General features: G+C 40.0%; 1 protein-coding gene across 4 annotated transcripts in view; it reads left to right on the top strand.

Moving 5' to 3' along the window:
• Positions 1-18,025, top strand: part of LOC127665494 (cell surface glycoprotein CD200 receptor 2-like) — an 86,609-nt gene that overhangs the window by 56,759 nt on the left and 11,825 nt on the right. For 2 of the 4 annotated variants that reach the window (XM_052157821.1, XM_052157822.1), the window contains exons 3-5: positions 8,801-8,860; positions 9,590-9,901; positions 16,796-17,047. In XM_052157821.1, coding sequence (XP_052013781.1) covers positions 8,801-8,860; positions 9,590-9,901; positions 16,796-17,047 — 624 coding nt within the window. Of the gene's footprint in view, positions 1-8,790; positions 8,861-9,589; positions 9,902-16,795; positions 17,048-18,025 lie in introns of all 4 variants that reach the window. The other 2 variants (XM_052157824.1, XM_052157823.1) reach the window with 2 other exon arrangements.

The raw sequence follows: 18,025 nt of genomic DNA, 5'->3' as shown, positions 1-18,025 counted from the left end.
AAAGATATAATCTATATTTTGTGCTAGGCAATTTTCTTTAAATTGTCCTGTTTTGTCTTAGTTAGGGTTTTATTGCTTTTAACAGACACCATGACCAAGGCAAGTCTTACAACATTTAATGGGGATAGCTAACAGGTTCAGATGTTTGGTCCATTGTCATCAAGGCAGAAACATAGCAGCATCCAGACAGGCATGGTGCAGGAGGAGCTGAGAGTCCTACATCTTCATCTGAAGGAAGCCAGGAACAGACTGGGCATCCTCAAGGAGCTAGGAGGAAGATTCTCAAGCCCACCCCCACAGTGACACACTTGCTCTAACAAGGCCACACGTTCTAATAGTGCCACTCCCTGGGATGAGCATATGCAAACCATCACATTCTACTCCCTAGCCCCCATAGGCTTGTTCAAACATGAGTCTATGGGGGCCATACCCAAACATAGCATAATGTAAAATACATTTAGTCCAACTTCAAAAGTCCACATTGTCTATAGCAGTCTCAACAGTGCTAAAAGACCAAAGTTCAAAGTCTCTTCTGAGATTCATTCAATTACTTAACTGTAATCCCCAAATCAAGACAGGAAACTATCTTGGCAAACACAAAACTTTGTATCTCCAAGTCTGATGGCAAAGCAGTCTTTAGATCTTTTTCATCTTTGTTGACTGCAACAAGATTCTTTCTCCTGGGCTGGTTCCACTCCCTATTAGCAGCTTTCCTTGGCAGGCATCCTGTGGTTCTGGCATCTTTATCATCTTGGGGTCCCCAAGTCAACTTCAGTTTCACAGCTGGTTGTTTTAATGTCTGGTATCACACATGATTTTCTTTGCTCCTCCAAAGGGCTGGTGTCACTTCTCCAGCTCTGCTCTCTGTAGCACTTTAAATTCAGATTGATCCACTCTACTGCCACTGCTGTTCTTGGTAGTCATCCCATGGTACTGGCATCTCCAATATGTTGGGCTCTTCCTCTGCAACTAGGCTTCAACAATAGCCTTTCAGAAGCTCTCTTCATGGTGCCATGCCTCAACTCCTTCACATGATCCCTTTAGGCCTAGGCTCTCAACTACAACTGAGGGTATACTTTTACCAGTGGCCTTTCATGGTCTCTCACAGTGCCAAGACTCAGCTGTTCTTCATGATACCTTCATGCCTTCAAAACCAGTACCACCTGGGTCATTCTTACACATTACCAAGTACAGCTGCAGCATAAGGTACAATGATTGTCTCTGGAACACAGCTTCTTTGTGCTCTCAGAAAACACTTCCTAGAAGATTCTACCTCAGTGATGCTGGTCTCTTCTTAATAACCACTAAAGTCTTAGCTCCAGATAACCAGTATCAATTGTCTCAGTAGTCCCTTCTATTTTTCACTCTAAAGCTAGAGCCACAGGGCCAAAGCTGCCATGTTCTGCTGCTTGCTGGGGCTGGAACATGGCCTCCCTTATTCTATTACCAGCTTTCTGTTTTCCAACTCCCTCCATGCCTAAGCTTGGCTGTCCCGGAACTTGCTCAGTAGATTAGCCTTGAATTCAGAAAACTGCCTGCCTGCTTCCTAAACACTGGGATTAAAGGTGTGGTCCACCAAGCCTTGATTTAAGTTTTTCTTCACCTACAGCTTGCTCTAGGCTGGCCTTGAACTCAGAGATCTGCTTGTCTTTGCTTTCTGCGATTAAAGGCTTATACTACCATGCCTAGACTTAAATTTAGGTGGGTGGGATCTTGCCCCAAGGTCACTACTTCCTTAATTCAACTTAAAATCCTTGAACACAGGATTCAGCTCCCTTTCACTTCCTGGTACCCACTTAATGCTCGAACCATGTATTTTACATTTTCTCTCCCAGCTTGCTATGCTTGTTTAAAATGCTCTTCATGAGATTTAACCAGAGAACAAAGTCTATGATGGGTATTTCTGAGACTTCCTTTGTCAGTGGAATTAATCTGGGTCTCTTTAGCTTAGCCTCAAGGAGACTTTTCATACAAGGGCAAAAGTAGCCACATTCTTAACCAAAATACTATAAAAAACTGTTTCTAGGACGCACACTGAAATTCTTCTCAAGTGAAACCTTTGGTGCCAGGTCTGTACAGTTGAAATCACTCATAGGAACAAAGTCTTCCATATACATTATGGAAGCCCATTAAGTCCCACTTAAAACATTCCATGACTTTCCAAATCCAGAGTCCCAAAATCTACATTCTTCCCAACAAAAGCATGGTCAGGCTTATCATAGCAATATCCCACTTCTGGTACCAACTTCTGTCTTAGTTAGGGTTTTACTGATGCCATGACCAAGGCAAGTCTTATAAATGACAACATTTAATTGGAACTGGCTGATAGGTTCAGAGGTTTAGTCCATTGCATTCAAGGCAGAAGCATGGCAGCATCCAAACAGGCATGATGCAGGAGGAACTGAGAGGTCTACTTCTTCATCTGAAGGAAGCCAGGAACAGACTGGGCATCTCAGGCACCTAGGAGGAAGATCTCCAAGCCCAGCCCCACAGAGATACACTTCCTCTAACAACACCATACCTTCTTATAGTGCCACTTGCTGGGATGAGCATATGCAAACCATCACATGTTCTAAGAAAGTTCCTGAAAGGGCAGTTCTGTCAATATTTATTATGTGCTTACTGGTACTTATTTACATGTTTTTCTTTTCTTTTCTTAAAATTTAATTAATTTATTTTTTGGAGGTTTTTTTTTATTCGATATAATTTATTTACATTTCAAATGATTTCCCCTTTTCTAGCCCCCCCACTCCCCGATAGTCCCGTAAGCCCCCTTCTCTTCCCCTGTCCTCCCTCCCACCCCTTCCCACTTCCCCGTTCTGGTTTTGCCGAATACTGTTTCACTGAGTCTTTCCAGAACCAGGGGCCACTCCTCCTTTCTTCTTATATCTCATTTGATGTGTGGATTATGTTTTGGGTATTCCAGTTTTCTAGGTTAATAACCACTTATTAGTGAGTGCATACCATGATTCACCTTTTGAGTCTGGGTTACCTCACTTAGTATGATGTTCTCTAGCTCCATCCATTTGCCTAAGAATTTCATGAATTCATTGTTTCTAATGGCTGAATAGTACTCCATTGTGTAGATATACCACATTTTTTGCATCCACTCTTCTGTTGAGGGATACCTGGGTTCTTTCCAGCATCTGGCAATTATAAATAGGGCTGCTATGAACATAGTAGAGCATGTATCCTTATTACATGGTGGGGAATCCTCTGGGTATATGCCCAGGAGTGGTATAGCAGGATCTTCTGGAAGTGAGGTGCCCAGTTTTCGGAGGAACCGCCAGACTGATTTCCAGAGTGGTTGTACCAATTTGCAACCCCACCAGCAGTGGAGGAGTGTTCCTCTTTCTCCACATCCTCTCCAACACCTGCTGTCTCCTGAATTTTTAATCTTAGCCATTCTGACTGGTGTAAGATGAAATCTTAGGGTTGTTTTGATTTGCATTTCCCTAATGACTAATGAAGTTGAGCATTTTTTAAGATGCTTCTCTGCCATCCGAAGTTCTTCAGGTGAGAATTCTTTGTTTAACTCTGTACCCCATTTTTTAATAGGGTAGGAAATGACCCCCTTCACAATAGCCACAAACAGTATAAAGTATCTTCGGGTGACTCTTACCAAACATGTGAAAGATCTGTATGACAAGAACTTCAAGACTCTGAAGAAGGAAATGGAAGAAGACCTCAAAAAATGGGAAAACCTCCCATGCTCATGGATCGGTAGAATCAATATAGTTAAAATGGCCATTTTGCCTAAAGCACTATACAGATTCAATGCAATACCCATCAAAATCCCAACTCAATTCTTCACAGAGTTAGAAAGAGCAATTATCAAATTCATCTGGAACAACAAAAAAACCCAGGATAGCTAAAACTATTCTCAGCAACAAAAGAAAATCTGGGGGAATCAGTATCCCTGACCTCAAGCAATACTACAGAGCAATAGTGTTAAAAACTGCATGGTATTGGTACAGTGACAGGCAGGAGGATCAATGGAACAGGATTGAAGATCCAGAAATGAACCCACACACCTATGGCCACTTGATCCTCGACAAAGAGGCTAAAAACATCCAATGGAAAAAAGATAGCCTTTTCAACAAATGGTGCTGGTTCAACTGGAGGTCAGCATGCAGAAGAATGCGAATTGATCCATCCTTGTCTCCTTGTACTAAGCTCAAATCCAAATGGATCAAGGACCTCCACATAAAGCCAGACACTCTGAAGCTAATAGAAAAGAAACTGGGGAAGACCCTTGAGGACATCGGTACAGGGAGAAAGTTTCTGAACAGAACACCAATAGCGTATGCTCTAAGAGCAAGAATTCACAAATGGGACCTCATAAGGTTACAGAGTTTCTGTAAGGCAAAGGACACCATCAAGAGGACAGATCGGCAACCAACAAATTGGGAAAAGATCTTCACCAATCCTACATCAGATAGAGGGCTAATATCCAATATATATAAATTTAATTTATTTTACTTATTCCTTTTACATCCTGCTCACTGTCTTCCTCCTGGCACACCCTCTCATGGTCTTCTCCCATCCCTTCCCTTCTCCTCTGAGGAGGTGGAGGCCCCATGGGTATCTCCTGACACTGGCACATCAGGTCTCTGAATCTAGGCTTTTTTTCTCATTGAGGCCAGACAAGGCAGCCCAGATAGTAGAACATATCCCATCTATAGGCACCAGCTTTTGAGATAGACCAGTCTTTCAGGATCTACATGAAGGTCAAGCTTCACGTCTGCTACATATGAGTGGGAAGACCTAGGTGGGCCTCTTGTATGTCCTTTGGTCTGTGGTTCAGACTCTTAGAGTCTCTAAGAGTACAGGTTAGTTGATTCTGGTAGTCTTCCTGTGGAGTTCCTACCCCCTTCACGTATGCACTCCTTCCTCCTATTCTTCTAAAGAGTTTCCAAGCTCCATCCACTGTTTGGCTGTAGGTGTTTGTGTTTGTCTGAGTCAGCTGCTGGGAAGAGCCTCTCAGAAGACAAGACAACATACTCCTCTCTACAAGCGTAACACAGTATGATTAGCAGTGTTAGGAATTGGTGTTTGCCCATGGGATCAGTCTCAAGCAGGTCTGGTTATTTGTGGGCCATTCCTTCAGTCTCTGCTTCCTCCTCCTTGCCTGTAATACTTGTAGACAGGATAAATTTGGGGCTGAAAGTTTTATGGGTGGGCTAGTGCCTCTATCACTCCACTGGAGATCATGTCTAGGTACAGGAGGTGGCCTTTACAGGTTCCATATCCCTGGTGTAGTGAGTCACAGCGATGGTCACCCCCATTGATTCTTGGGAGCATCCCTTATCCCAGGTCTTTGTCTTGTTCTAGAGATGCCCCCTACCTTATTAGTTGTAGATTTTTTTTCATTTTCATGGACATCTAGCCATGAATCTTGATGGTCCTGTGTGGCAGGTCTCTGATGGATATCCTTGGGCTGTGTGGTTCCAGACCAGCAGTTCTGTATGGTTCATCGTGTCTGATGAAAGTGGGTTGAGAGGTAGCAGGAGAATGGCTGTCCTTCTGGAATGGCAGGCTGCTCAGGGCAGTTTGCCCTGGCCTGGAGGTCTCAGAGTACAAGCAATATGAGTGGGGTTATTTACACTTTTTTCTGATCATGTTTTCCTGAACTCGACATTCCTTGGATCATTGTTTTGAATACCATGTATAAAAAGTATACTAAACTGAAGTAAGGTTGTGTGCAGCATTAGACTGTAGTTTGCCCTATTCTTTAAGTTCTTTAAATTCCAGGTCTTACAGACACAGATCTGTGTAGGTTGATGAAAGTTGACACTACCAACACTACATATATCCTTTAATTTTATTTATGCTTGAGGAAGGCAGTGATTATTTTATTGGGTTTTTGATTGTCATTCCTTTAGAGTTATTAATCTTTGCTATGTGTCTACTAGCCATTTGAGTACCATTATTATTGTAAAGTCTTTATTCAAATAATCTTTCTAGTTTTCAAATGTGACTGAGTAGTTTACTGAGAGTTCTTCATTGGTGACTGTTAGAGTGTATCAAATACTTCTTTAGCATCTACTAATAATGACTTCCCCTTAGCCTGTTAGTGTGATGGGTCTCACTTTACATCCCCAAGAAAAATCCCACTGATCATAGTGTATGATTCTTAAATTCTTAAACTTGATTTGCTAATAATTTGGTAAACTTCTAATTCTTGGCATTCTAACCCCTGATTTCTGGAAATACATGTATTAGTTACCATGTCCAGTTCCATGCAGGGGTAGGGATTGAACTCAGGGCTTTGTGAATGCTAGGCAAACACCCTATCTATATCCTTAACTCTAATAGCTTTTTTTTTTTCAAGCACTGATAGTGCCATTTCTAAATATAGCATAATGTATGTTCCTATTTATTCATTAAAGAATCTCTTGTTGCTTTCTTAATTTTGGCTATTCTTAACATTTGGCTATTTGTAAATGGAAGCTAATTTACATTCTTTTTAAAAAATTCTTTGTTGTTAATTATGAGTTTCACATCATGTACCCCAGTTCCCTCACCTCTCTGTTACATCAGATTTGCCCTTTGCCTTAGCACCCTCCCCTCCAAATTAAACACACACACACACACACACACACACACACACACACACACACACACACACACACACAACACACTACTACCACCACCACTACCACCACTACTATAGCCAGCAGCAGCAGCAGCAAAACAAAGCAGCTCATTTTGGATTAAACAAACAAACAAGCATCTCATTTTGGAAGCTCTGGTATGTCACAGCACGTCTCACTACTGTCTGTCTACACATCTTTACTTGCAAATATTCATTGCAATGAGTCATTGGTCTGGTTTGAGATCTCTGGCTTCTGTGACACAATCAATATTGCATCCTCTTCAGAACTCCTCTGGGTTATGCTGTTGTTGCCTTGTGTCATGGAGATCTTGCAACATCAGAACAGTAGGACTGGCCCTATCATCAGTCCCAACTGTTTGTAGATGATGTAGATTCGGAGTGGGTTAATTCAGAGTCCTGGATCTGGGCCTGGGTGGTAGCTGAGCTGGTCAAGCCTACTGGCTCTCTCTTAAATGAACCACCAGGGCACTGTCTCCAGCACTGCTCTGGCTAAGGCCTTCTAGGCACGGGTTTAAGCCAGATGGAGTCCCAGTTACCACTGCACAGGAAAACTGGAGTGAGGACCAACCCTAACCCAAAAGCTATCACTAATTGAAAACGGCTCACAAAGGAAAAGAATGAGTATGTAACTACACTTAAGGCATAAACCATGTCCAGCAGTAGATGGTCAATACAAAATGGGATCAATGGTATCTTTGGAGGCATTTTGTGTCATAATGTGTTGTATGAGAGTTTTATTCCCTTACAGGTCTTTTATGTATACATTATGCTTTCTGGATTTGTGTTTTTATGGGATTTCTGTGCTTGAGAATGTGTGTGTCTCTGGCTACATGTGTTCCTGGTGAATTTTTCCTCTTTTGTCCCCCATTTGTTTTTAGTTTGTCTTATTTTATTATTATTTTTTAGATGTTTACTATTTGTTTCCTAAAGAGAAAGAGCAAGAAAGGGTGTGGATTTGGGTAGGTGTAGAGGATCTAGGAGGAGTTAGGGAAGGGGAACCACAATTATAATCTATTTTATGAAAGAATCTATTTCCAATTAAAATCAAGCAACTATAGCGTTGTGGTTTATAATGCACCCTCTATTCTGAAGAAAGCAAAGAAAGAAGAAATGCCTTCTTCCATCATTAGCCCCTCCACTTGCCCACACCCTTCCCAATGCACCATAACCCCACTCTGCTTTCAGGTCTTGTGTTCATTTTTCTTTCACATGCAGTACCATGGGTCACTTACCTCGCTGCACTGGCTTATTCTGCTTAACAGAATGTCTTTGATTCCACCCTTTTTCCCATTAATGCGAGATATTTGTTGTTGTTGTATCCTTTTATGCTTTAATGAAGATTTTCTGTACTTTCATTATCTCCTCTGATATTTAGCCTAGATATTCTTTTGCTTTTGCTTGAAATATACATTTATAATTAATATAATTTTATTATTAAATACCCACTAGCACTTCATAGTAGTGTAGGTATCTCAGGATAACAAACAAGTCTACTTTTTCTTTCCTGTGTCTTTAACTGTTGCATGGACAGCATGGAACTATTATAGGGCAATGTTTCAGAAGCTGATTATGGTGATTTTTTTCTTATAAAACAGTGTATGTATTCCAGGTTGGCCCAAATTCATGATATGGCCAACTCCTCTGACATCATGATTCTCCTGTCTCTCCCTCTGTGCAACCATGCCTGGTTTTGGACCATTATAATTATGAACAATTTTACAGAACTTAAGGAAGGAATGGAAAGAGGAAGGGCTCTCATCCTTCTCCCAACCTGCTCTGTTTCATTTTTTGCAAGGTAGAACAGCTAGAAGGAAGCAAGAGGATGTATTCTTTGTGATTCTATTTCTATAGTTTTTGAAAATTTTTTTGTTTCTTCATCTGTGGGAAGTGTTCATTATTGGTCCAAATAGCTTTACTTAGGGGATGAGATCTGGAGAAAGGAATTCAGTCAAGTCCATTTATATGTTATTCTTACACTGGACCAGGCAAGGGACTGGAAGAAGGAAGGCAGGGCTACTGTAAACTATTTGGCAAAATAAAGTTACTCACACATGGGAAACAACTGATTAATATCTTATAAATTCAATTTTCAAGATGCTGACATATCAGTGATGAAAAAGTTCAAATTACTATTTTATAATGATAAAAATATTTAAACGCTAACATTTAAGTATTTTCTAGGACCATGTTGTGTGGATAGGAATCCAACATCACAGAAAGCTTCATCATATATGACAAAAGGTAGTATTCTTACTTATCTTGTGGGAATGGAGAGCTGACCTTGCTTAGAAACAGCAACTAATGCCTTGGCTGCTGGACAGATTTAGGATGAGAACCAGAGCCTGGTGATGCAGTGTTATGGTGTGAGGGACCCTGAACACTTGCTTCTAAACCTTTGCCACCTCAGAGGGAGTTATGGGAAGACTGTGGCATTAGCACCCTCCCAGGTCTGTGCTGAAGACTTTCTTTCTATGTGTGATTAGTGACCTTTATTTGGATGTAACTTGTAAGGACTTGAGATCCCTAAAGAGGTCAGTGATATCGAAATATTACAGTAGAGATAGTTAATGCAATGTTTATCATAAGCATGCCTTATTCACAGTAAATTCTGGGAAAGCAATGACATTACTGACTTTTGTCACAAGTGATTTTGACAGATAATTTTGTTGAGTAATCCCCACTCAGCAAACCTGAATCCATCTTGGACTCTACATCAATGTACAAGCATTGTGAGGGTTTATGGTAAAAGATGTGCATAGCCCCATGCCTGAACCTTTTCTTTAGAAGATGAATAATGTATTTAATTCTGATATATTTAATGTACAGAAACAAAGAAATGTGAGAAAAATCTACTATTGCTGAAATACTTCCAAAAGTCATGCATTGTTCTAGAGTAACCTCATGTAAGTTACTGTGATTAGAACTAACTCACAGGTTTCTTTTTCTCATTCTCTCTCTGTGTGTATGCAGTTAACACTACTGTACAGATGGGTACAAACACTCTGCTCTGCTGCCCTTCTATTCCACTGACAAACACACTATTAATAACATGGATAATAACCCCCAGAGGCCAGCCTTCCTGCATAATATCCTACAAAATGGTTACAAGGGAGATCGATGGAACCAACTGCTTGGGCAGAAGCATCACCTGGGCCTCCACACCTGACCTCAGTCCCGACCTTCAGATCAGTGCAGTGGCCCTCCAACATGAGGGAAATTACTCATGTGAGATAATAACACCTGATGGGAATTTCCAAAAAGTCTATGACCTCCAAGTGCTGGGTAAGTGACAATATTTTGTAACCTGCTCTTCAGTATTACAGGTCATTATTAGAGAGAAACATGTTTTTGTAATTTTTTTTGTTTTTTTATTATTCTATATTTTTATTTTCTATATTTTGTTTACATTCCAAATGATTTCCCCTTTCCCAGTTCCCCCCTCCCCATATGTCCCATAAACCTTCTCTCTAACCATTCTCCAATCACCTCCCTCCTTTTTCTCTGTCCTGGTACTCCCCTCCAATGCTAGATCAAGCCTTCCCAGGATCAGGACCCTCTCCATACTTCTTCATGGGAGTCATTTGTTATGCTAATTGTCTGATAGAGGGCTAATATCCAATATATACAAAGAACTCAAGAAGTTAGACCCCAGGGAACCAAATAACCCTATTAAAAATGGGTTACAGATCTAAACAAAGAATTTTATTTTTTTATTTTTTTATTTATTTTCTATATTCTTTGTTTACATTCTAAAAGCTTTCCCCTTTCCCATTCTCCCCCCATATTTCCCATAAGTTCTCTTCTCTACATCCATTCTCCTATCTTTCCCCCTCCATTTTCTCTGTCCTGGTACACCCCTACAATGCTGGATCAAGCCTTTCCAGGATTAGGGTCCTCTTCTTCCTTCTTCATGGGAATCATTTGATATGCTAATTGTATCTTCAGTATTCAGAGCTTCAGGGCTAATTAATATCCACTTATCAATGATTGCATTCCATGTGTATTCTTTTGTGATTGCGTTACCTCACTTAGGATAATATTTTCCAGTTCCATTCATTTGCCTAAAAAAATTCATGAATTCATTGTTTTTAATTGCTGAATAGTACTCCATTGTGTATATATACCACATTTTCTGTATTCATTCCTCCATTGATAGATATCTGGGTTCTTTCCAGATTCTGGCTATTATAAATACATATAATATATATATATATATATATATATATATATATATATATATATATATATATATATATATATAATATTTATATATAAGAACATAGTGGAGCATATGTCCTTATTTCATGCTGGGAAATCCTCTGGGTATATGCCCAGGAGAGGTATAGCAGGGTCCTCTGGAAGTGTCATGTCCAGTTTTCTTAGGAATCACCAGACTGATTTCCAGAGTGGTTGTACCATCTTACAATCCCACCAGCAATGAAGGAGTGTTCCTCTTTCTCCACATCCTCACCAACACCTGCTGTCTCCTGAGTTTTTAATCTTAGCCATTCTGACTGGTGTGAGTTAAAATCTTCGGGTTGTTTTGATTTGCATTTCCCTAGTGACTAATGATGTTGAGCATTTCTTAAGGTGTTTCTCAGCCATCCGAATTTCTTCAGGCGAAAATTCTTTGTTTAGGTCTGTACCCCATTTTTTAATGGGGTTATTTGGTTCCCTGGGATCTAATTTCTTGAGTTCTTTGTATATATTGGATATTAGCCCTCTATTGGATGTAGGGTGGGTGAAGATTTTTTTCCCAATTTGTTGGTTGCCATTTTGTCCTTTTAACAGTGTCCTTTGCCTTACAGAAACTTTGTAATTTTATGAAATCCCATTTGTCAATTCTTGATCTTAGAGCATAAGCTATTGGTGTTCTATTCAGGAACTTTTCCCCTGTGCCTATGTCCACAAGGGTTTTCCCCAGTTTCTTTTCTATTAGTTTAAGTGTGTCTGGTTTTATGTGGAAGTCCTTGATCCACTTGGAGTTGAGCTTAGTACAAGGAGATAAGAATGGATCAATTCGCATTCTCCTGCATGCTGACCTCCAGTTGAACCAGCACCATTTGTTGAAAAGGCTATCTTTTTTCCACTGGATGTTTTCAGCTCCTTTGTCGAAGATCAAGTGACCATAGGTGTGTGGATTCATTTCTGGGTCTTCAATTTTATTCTATTGGTCCACTTGCCTGTCCCTGTGCCAATACCATGCAGTTTTTAACACTATTGCTCTGTAATATTGCTTGAGGTCTGGGATACTAATTACCCCAGAAGTTCTTTTACTGTTGAGAATAGTTTTAGCTATCCTGGGTTTTTTGTTATTCCAGATAAATTTGAGAATTGCTTTTTCTAACTCTGTGAAGAACTGAGTTGGGATTTTGATGGGGATTGCATTGAATCTGTATATTGCTTTTGGCAAGATGGCCATTTTAACTATATTAATCCTGCCAATCCACGAGCATGGCAGATTTTTCCATTTTCTGAGATCTTCTTCGATTTCCTTCTTCAGAGATCTGAAGTTCTTGTCGTATAGATCTTTCACTTGTTTGGTTAGAGTCACACCAAGATACTTTATATTGTTTGTGGCTATTGTGAAGGGTGTCATTTCCCTAACTTCTTTCTCAGCCTGCTTATCCTTTAAGTATAGGAAGGCAACTGATTTGCTTGAGTTGATTTTATAACCTGCCACTTTGCTGAAGTTGTTTATCAGCTGTAGGAGTTCTCTGGTGGAGTTTTTTGGGTCACTTAAGTATACTATCATTTCATCTGCAAATATTGATAATTTTACTTCTTCCTTTCCAATTTGTATCCCTTTGACCTCCTTATGATGTCTAATTGCTCTAGCTAGAACTTCAAGTAATATATTGAAAAGATATGGAGAGAGAGGGCAGCCTTGTCTAGTCCCTGATTTTACTGGGATTGCTTCAAGTTTCTCTTCATTTAATTTGATGTTGGCTACCGGTTTGCTGTATATTGCTTTTACTATGTTTAGGTATTGGCCTTGAATTCCTGTTCTTTCCAAGACTTTTAGCATGAAAGGATGCTGAATTTTGTCAAATGCTTTTTCAGCATCTAATGAAATGATCATATGTTTTTTTTCTTTGAGTTTGTTTATGTAGTGGATTGCATTGATGGATTTCCGTATATTTAACCAACCCTGCATCGCTGGGATGAAGCCCACTTGATCATGGTGGATGATCATTTTGATGTGTTCTTGGATTCTGTTGGCAAGAATTTTATTGAGTATTTTTGAATCAATATTCATAAGGGAAATTGGCCTGAAGTTCTCTTTTCTTTGTTGGATCTTTGTGTGGTTTTGGTATCAGTGTAATTGTGGCTTCATAGAACGAGTTGGGTAGTGTTCCTTCTGTTTCTATTTTGTGGAACAGTTTGAAGAGTATTGGTGTTAGGTCTTCTTTGAAGGTCTGATAGAATTCTGCACTGAAGCCATCTGGTCCCGTGCTTTTTTTGGTTGGGAGACTTTCTATGACCCCTTTTATTTCTTTAGGGGTTATGGAACTGTTTAGATGATCTATTTGATCCTGATTTAATTTTGGTGTTTGGTATCTGTCTAGGAAATTGTCCATTTCCTCCAGATTCTCCAGTTGTGTTGAGTATAGGCTTTGGTAGTAAGATCTGATGATTTTTTTGAATTTTCTCAGTTTCTGTTGTAATATCTCCCTTTTCATTTCTAATTTTGTTAATCTGGATACTGACTCTGTGCCCTTTGGTTAGTCTGGCTAAGGGTTCATCTATCTTGTTGATTTTCTCAAAGAACCAGCTCCTGGTTTTGTTGATTCTTTTTATGGTTCTCTACTTGATTGATTTTAGCCCTGAGTTTGATGATTTCCTGCCTTCTACTCCTCCTCGGTGAATTCACTTCTTTTTGCTCCAGGGCTTTCAGGTGTGTCTTTAAGATGCTAGTGTATGCTCTCTCCATTTTCTTTTTGGAGACACTCAGGGCTATGAGTTTTCCTCTTAGCACTGCTTTCATTGTGTCCCATAGATTTGGGTATGTTGTGTCTTCATTTTCATTAAATTCTAAAAAGTCTTTGATTTCTTTCTTTATTTCTTCCTTGACCAAGGTATCATTGAGTATTGTTCAGTTTCCATGTGTATGTGGGCTGTCTGTTGTTTTTGTTGCTATTGAAGACCACTTTTACTCCATAGTGATCTGATAGGAGGCATGGGATTATTTCGATCTTCTTATATTAGTTGAGGTCTGTCTTGTGACCAGTTAGATGGTAGATTTTGGAGAAGGTACCATGAGGAGCTGAGAAAAAAGGTATATTATTTTGCTTTAGGGTGACATGTTCTATATATATCTGTTAACTCTAATTGGTTCAAAGCTTCAATTAGTTTCACCGTGTCCCTGTTTAGTTTCTGTTTTCCTGATCGGTCCTTTGAGGAAAGTGCAGTGTTGAAATCACCCACAATTATTGTGTTAGGTGCAATGTGTGCTTTGAGCTTTAGTAAAGTTTCTTTTATGAATGAGGGTGCCTTTGCATTTGGAGCATAGATGTTCAGGATTGAAAGTTCTTCTTGGTGTATTTTTCTTTTGACCAGCAAGAAGTGTGCCTCAGTGTCTCTTTTGATGACTTTAGGTTGAAAGTCAATTTTATCTGCTATTTGAATGGGTACTCCGGCTTGTTTCTTGAGACCATTTGCTTGTAAAATTGTCTTCCAGCCTTTTACTCTAAGGTAGTGTTTGTCTTTGACACTGAGGTGTGTTTCCTGTATGCAGCAAAATGTAGGATCTTGTTTATGTATCCAGTCCGTTTGTCTATGTCTTTTTATTGGGGCATTGAGTCCATTGATGTTAAGAGATATTAAGGAATAGTGATTATTACTTCCTGTCATTTTTGATGTTATCTTTTATATTTGATTGGTTATCTTCTTTTGGGTTTGATGAAAGAAGGTTTCTATCTTGCATTTTCCAGGATGAAGTTTCCATCCTTGTATTGGTGTTTTCGTCCTATTATCCTTTGTAGGGCTAGGTTTGTGGTAAGATATTGGGTAAATTTGATTTTGTCATGGAATATCTTGGTTTCTCCATCTATGGTGATTGAGAGTTTTGCTGGCTATAGTAGTTTTGGCTGGCATTTGTGTTCTCTTAGAGTCTGCATGAGATCTGCCCAGGATCTTCTAGCTTTCATAGTCTCTGGTGAGAAGTCTAGTGTGATTCTGATAGGTCTTCCTTTATATGTTACTTGGCCTCTTTCTCTTACTGCCTTTAATATTCTTTCTTTGTGTAGTACATTTGGGGTTTTGATTATTATGTGACAGGGTGTATTTCTGTTCTGGTTTAGTCTGTTTGGAGTTCTGTAGGCTTCTTGTATATTCATGGGCATCTCTCTCTTTAGATTAGGGAAGTTTTCTTCCATAATTTTATTGAAGATATTTGCTGGCCCTTTCAGTTGTAAATCTTTGCTCTCATCTATGCCCATAATCCTTAGGTTTGGCCTTCTCATTGTGTCCTGAATTTCCTGGATGTTTTGGGTTACAAGCGTTTTGCATTTTGCATATTCTTTGACCGGTGAGTCCATGGTTTCTATGGTATCTTTGGCATCTGAGATTCTTTCTTCTGTTTCTTGTATTCTGTTGTTGATATTTGTATCTATGGCCCCTGATTTCTTCTCAAGGTTTTCTATCTCCAAAGTTGTCTCCCTTTGTGATTTCTTAGTTGTTTCTACTTCTGTTTTTAGATCCTGGATGTTTTTGCTCAGTTTCTTCACTTGCTTGTTTGTGTTTTCCTTTAATTCTTTGAGAGATTTTTGTGTTTCCTCTTTCATGACTTCTGCCTGTTGATCAAAGTTCTCCTGTATTTCTTTAAGTGATTTTTGCATTTTCTCCTTAATGGCTACTATCTTTTGACCCATATTCTCCTGATTTTCTTTAAGTGATTTTTGTGTTTCCCTTGTAAGGGCTTCTATCTTTTGATCATTTTTCTCCCGAATTTCTTTAAGAGATTTATTTAGGTCCTTCATGTGTTCTTGTAACAGCATCATGACCAGTGATTTTAAATCCAAATCTTGCTTTTCTGATGTGTTGGGGTATTCAGGACTTGCTGTTAAAAGAGAATTGGGTTCAGATGCTGCCATATTGCCTTGATTTCTGTTAGTAACGTTCCTAAGTTTGACTTTTGCCATCTAGATCTCACTGGTGTTAGTTGGTCTTGTTGTCAATGCAGGACTCACCCTTGCAAGCTGCCTTCCTGCAGCCAGCCTCTAGATGTATGGCTGGCCCTCTGCACTGCTTGGGGACAGGGCACATGGCCTAGGCTGCTCCTGATCCAGAGGTGACAACCCGGAAGGCTCCCACCAGAGGCCTCCGGACTGGATCCTCCACTCTGCCAGGTCAGACGGACTCACCAGTGCAAGCTGCCTCCCTGAAGCTGGCCTCCGGATGCACCGCTGGCCCTCTGCACTGTCTGGAGAAGCGGCGAGTGGCCCAGGCTGCTCATGATCCAGAGGTGGCGACCAGAAGGCTCTAAACAAAGAATTTTCACCTGAAGAAATTTGGATGTCCGAGAAGCACCTTAAGAAATGCTCAACATCATTAGTCATTAGGGAAATGCAAATCAAAACAACCCTGAGATTTCACCTCACACCAGTCAGAATGGCTAAGGTTAAAAACTCAGGAGACAGCAGGTGTTGGCGAGGATGTGGAGAAAGAGGAACACTCCTCCACTGCTGGCAGGGTTGTAAGATGGTACAACTACTTTGTAAATCAGTGTGGCAGATCCTAAGAAACCTGGACATGACACTTCCAGAGGGCCCTGCTATACCTCTCCTGGGTATATACCCAAAGGATTCCCCGGCATGCAATATAGACACATGCTCCATTTTGTTCATAGCAGCCTTGTTTATAATAGCCAGAACGTGGAAAGAACCCAGATGTCCCTCAATGGAGGAATGGATACAGAAAATGTGGTATATTTACTCAATGGAATACTACTCAGCAATTAAAAACAATGAATTCACAAAATTTTTAGGCAAATGTTTGGATCTGGAAAATATCATCCTAAGTAAGGTAACCCAATCACAAAAGAATACACATGGAATGCAATCTCTGATAAGTGGGTATTAATTAGCCTAGAAGCTTTGAATATTCAAGGCACAATTAGCATGTTTTTGTAATTTGTGACAAGACTGAATCTTTATTTCCTTTCCATTTCTCCAGTGCTCCCTGAAGTTACCTACTTTCCAGGGAAAAATAGAAGTGCAGTTTGTGAGGCAATTGCAGGCAAGCCAGCTGCACAGATCTCTTGGACTCCAGATGGGGATTGTGTCACTAAGAATGAATTACACAGCAATGGCACCGTGACTGTCAGGAGTACATGCCACTGGGAACACAATTACGTGCCTGCTGTGTTCTGCCAGGTCTATCATGTAACTGGTAACCAGTCTCTGTTCATAGAACTGAGTAGAGGTGGTAAGTACCTTTTTTTTTAATAAAAGAAGAAATAATTGATATTTAATGTATTCTTCCATGAAAGATAAATGTTCTAACTTTATTATGTTTGTATCAAATAGGGTAGCCAAACACTGCGTAGGGGAAGAAAAAGGAAAGTCAAGACAACTGAAACATAGACCATGAACCTGCTTGCTAGTTCCTCAGTCCTGCACTAATCTGTCTCACCTGGACAGAGCGTGGTGCTGCCCATAGGGTATTGGCCTCTAAGGTGACTCTAGGCTGTGTCAAGTCAACAGAGTTTACTGGGACAACAGGTCCATGTCAGGCACTAGTAACAAGTATTTGTTATCACCTGCACTTCTTATCAACTAGGTATAAATTCTGGATGTTTCTGTAATTCACTTATCAGGTTCAATGTTTTGCTAAAATGGTTCAGAAACTGAAGAAGTCACCTTGTTTACTATGCTGATTTAATAAAAAGACTCCAATACAGAGGTAGACAAATGTAATAGATCCATAGGCCCATTATGGAAGAACGAGATTAGCTTCAAGCCATCTCAAAGATTTCTGTGCTCCCAGTTCCTTGATGTTATCCCTATACAGAATCTCCTCAAACTGTACTATTTAGAATTTTTTTTAAAAATTTTTTTATTCGATATAATTTATTTACATTTCAAATGATTTCCCTTTTCTAGCCCCCCCCCCACTCCCTGAAAGTCCCGTAAGCCCCCTTCTCTTCCCCTGTCCTCCCACCCACTCCTTCCCACTTCCCCGTTCTGGTTTTGCCGAATACTGTTTCACTGAGTCTTTCCAGAACCAGGGGCCACTCCTCCTTTCTTCTTGTACCTCATTTGATGTGTGGATTATGTTTTGGGTATTCCAGTTTTCTAGGTTAATATCCACTTATTAGTGAGTACATACCATGATTCACCTTTTGAGTCTGGGTTACCTCACTTAGTATGATATTCCCTAGCTCCATCCATTTGCCTAAGAATT

This window comes from Apodemus sylvaticus, chromosome 15, assembly GCF_947179515.1.
Source record: "Apodemus sylvaticus chromosome 15, mApoSyl1.1, whole genome shotgun sequence".
NCBI lineage: Eukaryota > Metazoa > Chordata > Mammalia > Rodentia > Muridae > Apodemus > Apodemus sylvaticus.
The sequence above is the reverse complement of the archived record's forward strand: the minus strand, read 5'-3'. Positions and strand labels throughout refer to the sequence as shown.